Source organism: Lissotriton vulgaris, unplaced genomic scaffold (genome assembly GCF_964263255.1).
Source record: "Lissotriton vulgaris unplaced genomic scaffold, aLisVul1.2 SCAFFOLD_1089, whole genome shotgun sequence".
NCBI classification, from domain to species: Eukaryota; Metazoa; Chordata; class Amphibia; order Caudata; family Salamandridae; genus Lissotriton; species Lissotriton vulgaris.
Window position 1 is genome coordinate 174,860 of NW_028255123.1, and position 12,673 is coordinate 187,532.

At 39.4% G+C, this 12,673-nt stretch overlaps 1 protein-coding gene across 1 annotated transcript in view; it reads left to right on the forward strand.

The window, feature by feature from the left end:
- Window positions 1–12,673, forward strand: part of LOC147659229 (alpha-2-macroglobulin-like) — a 100,760-nt gene that overhangs the window by 32,724 nt on the left and 55,363 nt on the right. The window contains exons 9-12 of the mRNA XM_086951870.1: window positions 1,434–1,548; window positions 3,622–3,731; window positions 9,759–9,920; window positions 11,778–12,005. Of these exons, the coding sequence (XP_086807996.1) occupies window positions 1,434–1,548; window positions 3,622–3,731; window positions 9,759–9,920; window positions 11,778–12,005 (615 nt within the window). The remainder of the gene's footprint in view (window positions 1–1,433; window positions 1,549–3,621; window positions 3,732–9,758; window positions 9,921–11,777; window positions 12,006–12,673) is intronic.

Genomic DNA, 12,673 nt, shown 5'->3' on the forward strand with positions numbered 1-12,673 from the left:
GTAACTTTCAATTAGAAGCAGGTAGGAATCAGTGGTGGCTGCTCCCAGGCAGTAGTACAGGGGCGGGGAGGGTGGCGGATTGAAAAAAAGAAAAGATCTCTTACCTGCTGGCCGGTCAGCTAGCCGTCTGCCGCCTCTCCTCCATCCTCTCATTCTGTGAACCGGAAGCACACAGGCTCTGAGACTCCACTAGCCAACCACAACGCTTCTGTCATCAGATTGACAGCATTGCCGTGATTGGTCTGAGCACCGTGGTTCGGTGCTCAGACAGGGCCTTGGAGCCTGTGCATGTACTCCACCTAGGCGGTGCAAAACAGCTGGGTAGAGAACATGCTAATTGCGCATGACTGGTTGGCCGACCCAAGATGTCCGGCCAACCCTCATGCACACTTAAGTGGGCTCACCACTCCTCCCCCTGCTGGCTGTGATGACAGTGAAGTCCCTTCCCGCCCCAAAACTGGCTTCAGCAGGGAAAAATAAAATGATAATAACAATTGACTAATATCGCTATATTTTTCCTTTTTTGCACTGCTGAAAAGCAGTGAGACGACGCTCCTCCACCTTAGCGGAGGAGCCGCCCCTGTAGGAATGTTGTGTTTGGTGTATAAAGACATTTATTTTAAAACCCCCTTTAATGGTAAAGTCGGATTTTTATTCACAATTCTGAAAAAAAGTTTAAAAAAAAGTTTTAAAAAGTTGGAATTTTTTTGTTCGAACCATTTGGTGCCTGCATGCTGTATCCTGGGTCACATAAATAGGTTTAGCTGGCAGTTTGTCTTTGTGTATTACTCCCAGACAGTGAGACAAGGGGGGAATAGGTGTTTGCAGAATGGATAATGAGCTGCATTTTGAATTCTTATGTTATGGGTGATGACACCCTTGCTATGTCACTGTTATGTGTATTTAAGTGTGCTATGTTTTAATGTGTTATTGCATGCTTATAAGAAGTGCCCATATGTGTGCATGCACTAATCACAAGACAGACCTACATGATTTTTAAATCAATATGAACTATTTTTAGATATTGTGTTTAATAATAAAATACATTTATTTATAATTGTAATTATTTTCAATAAAGTAATTTAACTTGATATGATTTCCTGTGGGGATGTGTTTAAGACCCTGCCTCCAGCATTGTTGCAGTATCTGTGGTTGTCCATCTGTGGAGCTGGGTTACTGCTGTATCTTTTATTGGCAACAGCCACTTACTATCTGGAGTGGAGATGTGAAATTCAACACTTTCAAGTAACTTTACACTCGGATTTAGTGAAAAGCAAAAAGTACTAAAGCTACTCAAAGTGTAATGTAATTTACATCTATAAATCACTCACAAGTGTGTTACTTTTGCGACTAGCCCAGTGAGTGTGGTTAAGGAATAGGACCTATTTGAAAATTCCAATATATTAAAATTATTTTATCCCTTTTGCCCTCAGGTGGATAACAAAGGATGCTTCCATGAAGTGGTGTCAACAAAAATCTTCCAGATGAAGCGATCAGGCTACGACGATAAAATCCATGTGACGGCCATCATGGTGGAGGAGGGGACAGGTACAGCAAGCTTAAAGTAGAACTGTCAATAATAGCAGTTGGGAATAGGCTACTCACCTCAACCAGCAGAGGAAAGGAAGGGAAGGTGCTGTAAGCATAATGTATTGAGCTAAAACAAATATTATTTATTTGAAAAGTTTTATATAGCTCAAACTTGACCCATTCAGGTATTAAAGAACTTTACAAGCTAATGAGACAGTGAAATACAACTCATTAAGCATACTAAAAGTACATACAGTGGCGAAGAAACAAATCGCTCAAGGGGCAGAGAACTGATTATCTATACCAAGAATTTGTTCTATAACAGGGGTTTAACTTTTTTCTTGAAGGAGGTAATTGAGGGAGTCAATCTTATATCAGAGGGGAGGGAGTTCCAAATTCTGGGAGCGGTGCCTGGGAAAGATTGTTTGTAGGTTTTCTTCTTGTTGAAACATTGTGGCTTTAGTAGAAGAGTGAAGGAGCTTGTGTTGAATCTAGCGCCTCCCGATAGCGCAAGCTTGATGGCGAGATAAGTTGGGGTGTTGAAATGTAGAGCTTTGTGCATCAAGCATGCATGAATATTAGGTGTACATCTCTTATTTACCACAGTCAGGACAGACTTCAGAAGGATAGAGGTGCACTATAAATAAAGTGGCCAGAGCATAATGGGGGATTTATGTAGAATACTCACCACACCAAGCAAAGCGGGCGAAAAGATACGTACTGTAAAAATGACGTAAAGTTAAAATGAATACAAGTTGGCCATTGCTTATTCACCACAGCTAGGGAATGTGAGGAGGGAACAGGTGCAGTAAGCATAAAGCCGAACTGACAATAATGAGCGAATCAGATAGAGAACTCACCACAGCCAGCAGAGGAGACGGGTGGGCAGGTATTGTAAACAAAATACAAAGATAAAATTAATAAAAGTGTAAACATAATGTAGAACTGACATCAATCATATCCATGTTTGGGGAGGAAAGAAGATACTGTTAAGAAATAAAATGCAAACCTGCCATTAATACAATGTATATATTATACATTCTCTAGGATTATGAAGGAAGGATCCCATTTTATAAGCACACTGTACACTGAAGTGCATGATAGATTGTCAAAGAATTTAAAAAACAGTCAGAATGGTGGCTGAGAGGGTGGGAACAATGGTGTAGAGTTGGGAGAACAAACCAGGTCACAATATTGCAAACACCACTAATGCTGCCTCACTAGACAAACTGTACATTGGTTACAGATTAAACCACTGGTGGACAGTTTTGCTGCTGCAGGCAGACACCAAAGTTAAAATGCTCTTTTGATTTACATTGCCAGCTCCTGAATACATAAGTGGTTTCCTCTGTAGAGGCCTTCAACCCCAGCAAGGCTCAATGAGAGCAACAGATATTATCATGCTGCTTCCAAACAAACATTCACCATTGCCCATACTCTATTCACCATTTTATCATTTCATTCAGTATTCTCCATTGTCTATTGTTCATTCTCCATTGTCCATTGTTCATTCTCCATTGCCAATTCTCTATCGTCCATTTACCATTATAAATTGTCTATTTTTCATTGTAAATTCTCATTCTCCATTCTGTATTTCCGATTGACCATTCTCTAGTATTTTTTTTATTTTTATTCTCCATTGAGCATTTTCAATTGTCTCTTATGCATTCTAGGTTTTCCATTGTGTATTCTCATTCTCCATTTCCCATTCTCCAATGCCCATTGTTCATTCTCTATTCTCCACTGTATAATTTCATTCAATGTTCTCTGTGGTCCATTCTGTATTCTTCGTACTCCATTGCCCATTGCCCGTTTTCCATTATCTACTTTCCATTCTTCACTCACTATTATCTATTCTCCATTGTATATTCTTATTCTCCATTGTCATTGTCCAATTTTCAATGCCCACTCTCTATTCTTTATTGTATATTTTTGTTCACTATTCTCCATTGTCTATTCTTAATTCTCCATTGCTTATTCTTCATTATCCATTGTCTATTTTCCATTCTTAGATGTTGATTGTCTATTCTCCATTGCATATTCCCATTCTCCATTTTCCATTGTCCTTTCCCTCTACTCATTATCTTCCAGACGTTGAGGTATCTGGGGACGCCTCCAGCGAGATCGGCACAACCATTACAAATGTGAAGTTTCTGCACGCCGACCAATACTTCAAGAAAGGACTTCCTTTACATGGACAGGTTTGTATCTCAGGTGTACGCATCATGGTCTAAATGTCATCTTGGATGTAACCCTTTCACATGGGTTGAAGGAGGATGGTTTTTACTTTTGTTGCTGTTAGATCTCTGTTATGTATATATTCTTCATATATATATATATATATATGTATATATATATATATATATATATATATATATATATATATATATATATATATATATATATATATATATATATATATATATATATATATATATATATATATATATGCGATTCCATCATTTGAGATACATGAGCCACAATGTGGACACATGGAAAACCCACTGGAGATACCAGCGGACCACTTTTTCAATTAGAAAGCATAATAAATGCAAAATGATCTTCATAACATTTGGTACAAAAGTTATACTTTCGACTTTAGTCTTCTAGTTGGAATGGTACCAGGGTATGGAGTACTAAGTATTGTGATACCATGATATTATTTTCAAAATATTAATGACCGAAATATGAAGAAGTTAAATATATAGGTAAGTATGTATTTATTTATTAGATTGACCTCCACATCCACAAATCTACAACTTTACATCCATTTATTCTAGGGATACATTGGTCTGCAAGATACATAGATGGGAAGTTAAGAATAGTTAATGTTTCCTTACCTATACATACTTAGCTTGGTGATATTTTGGTCATTAGTGTTTTGTCAGTGGTATGGCGTGCAGGCTCTCTCGACCTCAAAGCAATTCAAAACGAAGTGGCCGGATGGGCTGTTGAATCAGGAAGTATCTCAGGGTTAGATATGGCTACTAAACAAGACCTAGAAAGGGATATAACCCTGAGTGAAGTAAGACTAGCCTTAGCAGAACTGGCCTCGGGCAAGGCAGCAGGTCCCGACAAAATTCCCCTTGAGCTCTATAAAATTTTGGATAGTATTATAATTCCTATTCTCCTCGATCTATTTATTGGAGTTCAAGTTAGTGGTAAACCTCCTAGATCATGGTTGGAAACGAACATCGTGGTATTTCCAAAAAAAGATAAATCTCCCAAATTGCCATCATCCTATCGACCGATCTCTCTGATCAATTCAGACTCGAAGCTATACTCTAAGATCCTGGCTAATCGGCTCAGGGGGACGATCGAGTCTCTGGTCTCCCCGTGGCAGCATGGTTTCATTCCGGGTAAGGACACTACGGACCATACTAGACGGGTCATCGCCCTGTTTGATGCCATGGCTGTCACGGGGGGCCGGATGTCGGTGGTCCTCCTGGATGCCGAGAAGGCCTTTGACCGGGTTTCATGGGCTTTTTTGTGGGCAGTGCTAGAGTATAATAACATGGGACCATGTCTAATTAAATCTTTAAAAGCAATGTACTTCTCACCTAGGGCCAGAGTTTTGGCGATGGGTCAGGAATCGAGTCTTTTTGATATATCCCGTGGGACTAGGCAGGGGTGCCCATGCTCCCCTATCCTCTTCGCACTGTATATAAATCCCCTCATTATAAAATTATTAAACACCGAGGCAATTCGACCAATAACTCTTGGTCCATTCGACACTAAAGTATTGGCCTATGCCGATGACGTGGCGGTAGTAACATCACACCCCAAGGAGGCAATAACGGAAATTGAACGAATTACTCATGCTTTTGGTCAGGTTTCGGGATATTCCTTAAATACGGATAAAACGATGGTTATATGTACACAAAATACCCAATTTATAGACCCTAGGAAAGTAGATAGCGCGGTATATCTGGGAGTCCGTATATCCTCTAAAATTGATGAGATTATTAAAATAAACTATGATCCACTAGTACAGAAAATAACAACAGATTTAAGGCGGATAGATGGTATACATCTCTCAATCATTGGAAGAAGTAACTTCCTTAAAATGAACACTCTACCTAGGGTTCTCTATTTGTTCCGTGCGATCCCGCTATTGGTGGATGACAAAACCATTAAGATCCTCGAATCTCAGATGAGTAAGTTTATATGGGGATACGGGAAGATAAGGAGATCTATCCGTTTTCTTTCTCTCCCCGTCATAAGAGGCGGTCTCGCAATACCTAACTTAGGGTACTATATGCTTGCAGCTCTGCTATATCAGATGAAGCCACTGTTTTATATAAGATCGCTGAGAAACGAAGTAGGTGAGAGTTATATTCCCTCAATATTCGAACTAGTTATTGGGGATAAGGCAAGAGGCCTTTTAGTAAAACAGCTTGAGCCCTCATACTACAAAAAAGTTAAATTTAAGACTATACTGAGCGTTTGGGGTATTTGGAAAAAAATTAGAAAACAACTGAATATTACGAAATACAATAAGTATACATCACTTTGACACTCTACCATACTGCCACCAGCTATATATGATACAATTGCCAGGAAATGGGAAACATGTGGAGTCACGACTCTCGGTGACTTCCTGTCCCCTCCTGTTGGACAAAGATTCCAACAGTTACAATCTAAATTTTCTATTCATAGCAATAGTGTATTTAAGTACATTCAGATTAACACGATATTGGGCTTAAGGTGTGCAGATATTACACTGGAGAATGTTCCTCTACTTGACTGTCTATTAAGATCATCAACTAGGATTGGTACGATTTATGATGTACTAATAGACAGCCAATCTGATGACGTCGATGTGGTGGAGCAGGGTTGGTCAAGGAAATTAAATAATCCCAATGTCGATATTGATAAGATATTGGTTTTGTCAACAAAACTGTTTATGTCTTCTAATTTAAAAGCACAGTTGTATAAGACCATATATGATCTATATTTCACCCCCGCTAAACTTTTCGCTTGGGGGAAAAGAGCTAATTCAGAATGTCCTAGATGTGGAAATTGCCCGGCACATTTGATTCATATGTTATACGAGTGTGGAAAATTAGTATTATTGAAAAAAATGATAATGGATTTCTGGCAAGAAGTGTTTAGTCATCCAATCGCTGAATCCCCCTCCTTGTTTATCTTGGGATATGATAATACACTATCACATACCAATGAAGAAGAAGCACTGCTTTTTTTGGGGTCAGCAGTCTTTCGTATTATATTAACAGCACGGTGGAAAGACACAGATCCCCCCAACTTTCAGATATGGTTATCAAGACTGTTGGGTATGTATAACCAAGAGAAAGCGATATTTGCCTGTAAAGGGTTGAGGGCTCAAGCACGTGGTATTAAGATTTGGAAACCAATTGAGAATTGGAGCAAATACTAGAAATGCTAGCCAGAATGAAATCACCTATGTAAATAATATCTTGCTCTCTTTCTCGTTTTTTTTATTTTCTTCTTTCTCTCTTTTCTCCATTTTGTGTTTCGTAGTTTTTGTTCTCTTTTTGTAAATTTGTTTTCGGTGACTAAAAAGTATTGTTTTTTGTCTGCATTTGTGAATTGCCAAATAAAATCTAAAAAAAAAAAAAAAAAAAAAAGAAAAAAAAAGGGATACATTGGTCTGCAAGATACATAGATGGGAAGTTAAGAATAGTTAATGTTTCCTTACCTATACATACTTAGCTTGGTGATATTTTGGTCATTAGTGTTTTGTCAGTGGTATGGCGTGCAGGCTAGTTAGATGGCCTTGAGTCTCTTCTGTCTCTGCCATCATGTCATTAATGAAAACAGTAAATAATCTAACTAGTTCATGTAGAGATCTTTCCTTATCATATGATACATGATGGAGTAGGACAGTGTTGAGTGTCCAGGATGCACTCCTGTCCCTCCTGCACTATACAGGTGGCCACTGTTAACTATTATCAATGTCTGACTGTACAACATTTTCAGCACTTTCTGGAACGAGTGCACTTATCCCGCTGTTACCCCAGGAGGTCTTGATATACCAGAAAGTCCATAAGTCCCATTTGTATGTGCTGCGTGGTATGTAGTGTGGCTCGCTGGTTAGAGGCGGCAGACCCGAGAGCAGAGGACGGCCCGGGACCAGGGTTCGATTCCCGGCGCGGCAGGTTTCTGGACCAGGGTCAGCGGACTCGATAATTCTCTCGCCTCGGTGCCCACTCTGATCAGCGATCACACTCGGCAACTCTGGGCATTAGCTTGCCTCATCTTCACTAACGGCCCCACCAGACCGCCGGGGATGCCTGGTCTCACCCTGGAGATACCCATTAAGGGACCATCTTTCAGGGAAGCCAGGAAGGGTTTCGCAGCGGTCGAAGCGCCTTGGGACCCTACGGGTAAGTAGTGCGCTATATAAATGCCAATACATTTACATTTACATTTACATTTACATTGCAAGACCGAAATGGACAAATGATGAGGCCCTTCTAACTTCAGCAAGTGCATTGGGTATACCTGATTGACTATGTGTCCCTTCTGTCTTTATTGTAGCTTGAGTGGGAACACATTTGATGAACCATTATTTACTTTGGTCTTTCCTACATCATGTGAGAGAAGGGGCAGGGACCTGAGGTACCTTCTGTTTCAATGTCACATATATATTGATGAGTACAATTTGATAAAACGTATTCTAATTTCTTTGACATACAATCTAGCAATGCCCTACACAAAAGTCCTTGAATCACTTCCTTCTGCAGTATATCATTAAAGATAACAGCTGTAATGGACTTTCTGTCCATGTGCCAGAACACATTTCAGGGGATAGGTAGACATTCAATAAAGCATATAAAATAGATGGTTCTGACACATGGTCTGAATTTCTTTCATACTTTATGAGTACCTTTTGCCATCATGCACCTCTCTCAATTAGTCTGCCTCTATTGGACTTTGTGATGGGGACAGACTTAATAAACCTTAAGATATGTCAGTTTTTTACCATTTGTCTTCCCTTTCAGACAGTGTGGTGGTGACAGAGCTCAGTAACCTTAAGTTATGCCTGTCTCTTCCCTATTTTATCTTTTTTAGTCACTGTGTTAACAATAGACCTCATGGATCCTAGGTGCATCTCCATCTCCCTTAGTCTGTCTCTTTTACACAATGTATTGGTGATAGGACTGATAACATTGAGTTATGTCTGTTTTTTCATGACTTTTTTTTCCGATTTAGGTTTCGGTTGACGGGTACTCTGTCACAAACATGACAGATATCCCGTCTCCTTTACTACAAGTGCATTAGGATATAATAGGATATAATGCACTTGTAATAAGGCTGTTGGGATATCCATCACATTTGTGATGGGTACACATCCACCCACCTCTAAATCAGGCCCTATGTCTCTTTTACGCGTTGTGTTAGGGGATAGACCTGATGGCTCTTGAGTTACTTCCGTCTTTACATTACTCTGACTCTTTTACAAAATGTGAAGAGACAAACCCGATGGATCTTGAGTTGCATCTGTCTCTCTATTAGTATGTCTTTTGTCGTTAGTGTGTTAGTGAAATACATGGTCAACCTTTATTTGAAGCTGTCTCTGATTTAGTTTGACTCTGTTAGAGTGCAATGTGGATAGTGGCTACGTTATGTTTCCCTACATGACTCTGTTTTTATTACAGAACAAGAGCGGAATAGTCACGATCAACCTTGCGTTGCATCTGTTTCTCAGTCTGTGTCTTTTTCGCCGTGTGATGGGTATAGACCTGATGAAGTTTGAGTTACCTTTGTCTGTTCATCAGTCTGTCTTGTTAGACAATGTAGTGAGGGTACATCTGATGAGCCTTGAGTCACGTGTGTCTTGCATTAGTCTGGCACTTTAGGGAGGGTAATGGAGATAGAGCGGATGGACCTTGATTTATGTCTGTCGTTTGATTTCCCAGTACGTGTGACCCAATGTAACATGAATAGACCAAATGGATCTCTTTTTCCATTAACACGTTGAAGCGTTTGTTTGGAACATATAAAACACAGTCACTCCATTGAGTGAGAGTCCCTCATGTCTCTCTACTAATGTCAGGAAGGTGTTATTATTATAGTGTGTAATGGGGGTGTGAGAAAATGAGGTTGTGATGATACAACTTTGCCCATGTCTCATAACAAGTACATGTTACCATAGCAGGAAGTGATGATAGTAAACCATCCTCTGTTCAGCCAATAATTTTCTTGCTGCTGGAAGGCAACCCTATAAACATTTCTTTTCACAGATCCTGTTGGAGGATTCTACTGGGGCCCCATTGGCCAATGAGACAGTGACCCTTTCTGTGGGCCAAGGAGACACCAAATTCAACTACACAACAGACCATGAGGGCAAAGCGTGCTTTACTGTTGATACCTCAAATCATACCGCCTTGGATCTCTCGATACGGGTAAGCGAGCTCCCAGAATTAGAAATGGGGCAAAATCTAACAAATCAAGTAAAATCATCATAGTATAAAGGTTCAGTGGATGGGGATTTTAAAGTTTAGATGATGGGCAAGCTCTTAGGAATTAGGAGATGCTGGTGTTTTTGGGCACAGTCTTAATGTTTTAGAATTACTGAAGTGTGCCTTTTTCAAGTAACTATAACAAATGAACTTGGACCAATATTTGTACATAGGCACCAACTGCAACTCCACAAAACAAACAATGTACGCTGTCCTGAACTAGATATAGGCTCACTTTCCATGGGGGCGGGGGGTTATCACTTTCTTGAATTTTCTACATCCCATGTATAAAGTCCATTGTCCTGGTATTCACTTTGAAAAGGGTTAGTGCCATTACTGCCTGCCACCACATCTAGAAATTAATACATGTTCTCTCTACTCCATGAAAGAGGCAGGGCACCTTTATGATGTATTGGCAGCCAAGAAGTTTCTGTAACAGCACAGTGTTTCCATGGAAAGGCAAGAACATTTTCCAAAGTGCAATCAGCTGAACGTTGATGTTGCATCAGGAGAAAACATTAAAATACTCTGCATTGCATGACAGACAATCTTTTGGCATGTTCCCAAGGCCACAAAATGCCCCAATACTGAAATTTCATCTTTGAAATGTACTAGATGCATGCAAAATTACACACAGGTTTGGATGAAGTCAGTGACACTGTTGAGATTTAAGCTAAATTCACAAACTGCCAAAATTAACATTCCGAACTTATTGTCAATTGCACACGCAGGTCCATGCCCAACCCTAGCCAATAGAACATCTGAAATATTGCCATCCCTGCTTGTGGATCTATTAAAATGTCATTAAAGCAATATATGACTTACAGGTCATGCTAATTTCTGCATCTAGAAAAGAGGGTGCAGAATAGAGAGTCACCTATATAGAGTTGGAAATTAAAACAATGGCCACATATGAGGAAAGAAAAGAAAAGTTTAGTACTGGAATCAAGGGTACATTTTGAACAGCACAAGATGTCCATCATTGCTATGGACTCTTACCTTACTGGTGGTGTCACGTGAAATGCCGTCTCTTTTAATGATCTTCCAATTCTTGTCAGTCAAATAAGTTCACATCAAGAGAATGTCAATACCTTCAATCATGACCATCTGTATCTGTCACTAGTGTAAATCCACACCATCAAAGGTTTATTCCTGCCATTTAGGTCTTCTATGTGGGTTCCAAGCTAGATTTGTACTAGCATCAACCTGGGTCCTCAGGCAGTGCTGTTGAACAACAGAGTGACCTTTCCTATCCCTCTGTAGAATCTGAGATGTCCAGAAGAGATGCATCTAATATCTCTAGTCACTTTTCTTTTGGGTTTGCATTAAAGTTTGGGGATTATTAAGCAGTGGTTTAACCATGATAGTGTGCATTGTTTGTTATACTCCTTTCTACCTGATCTTATAGTTTATCATTTTGCTGTTAATTATGTTCTCTTATGTTAATACTATTCTGTACCTGTCATTACAATTATCCGAGGAGCTTGTCGGGGGGGGACTCTTAATATTAATGGATATCCCTCAGCTTAGGGCATGCAGCTGGTAGCTGAAGACATATGGTATTTTCTGTGCTAAAAGAGTAAAGAAAAGATTACCAATTGCTTCTTTCACTTCACAAACAATTGTTTTTAAGCTCAGTCTTTTGTCCTTAGCAGTTGTTCTTTGTTATTCAAAATTTAATGTGGAGATTGTGGAAACTCCTGTTAATACCACATATTTGGCACAGTGTCTATCACAGCAGCTCTAGATAGTTGTAGGACATTAGCGCTGTTAATCCTGTTTCCGTTTACATTTTATAAGGTTTCTCACAAGGACACAGCCTACTGTGGAGATTCACGATGGATGTACCCTTCTTACAATGGCGACGCTCACACGGCAAAGTACTTTTATTCTAAAAGCAACAGCTACGTGGAGATTCATCCCATCTATGACACTTTGGAGCCCGGCCACACACAGGAGGTCACTGTGCACTATATCCTGTCCTCTGAGGGCCTGGGAGAGAGCAAGGAGGTTGACTTTCATTACTTGGTAAGTACACTTTGGTGAGTTTGTTGTTACATTAAACAATGGAATGACATATGGGCAAATGCCATACCCTACACAAGACACTCCTTCTAACAGAGTCTCTTAAAAGACTGCTGAACAAAGGTGCACACTTTGTGTGTAATGAAGGTATAGCAGGAATCTTTTAATTGTGTTTCAGGTGTCGCAGATTAGCAGTTCTTTGGAAAACTTCAGAATAAAACACAAATCTAGATATTTTGTTTATTTTAGTTTATAAAAAATCATCTAAAACAGTGGTTCCCAAACTTTTAAGAACCACAACCTACTTTTTTGAATGACAAAAGTTCACGACTCACCTACCTTTAATGGGGGAGATTTTTTAAAATGTAACTAAAGCATCATTTACAGACAGCACATTTCCCATTAAAATGGCCACTAACTTTGCACAGGCAACGATTTGACTGATAATACTATATTGCACACAAATGATCATGTGTAGAAATGAAGTTCCTGTAAATATAGATCAATTGTGCATCACCAATAAAGTGAATTTATTTGTTTTGTTCCTAATAAAATCTCTGTTTCCAACACACTTCAGAACTAGAAAACATTTACTTCAGTTTTGCTTTCCTGACTGCTAAATTCATACAATTAATTTATAGGTATTTACAGTTTGTTGTGTGTTGCAAAAA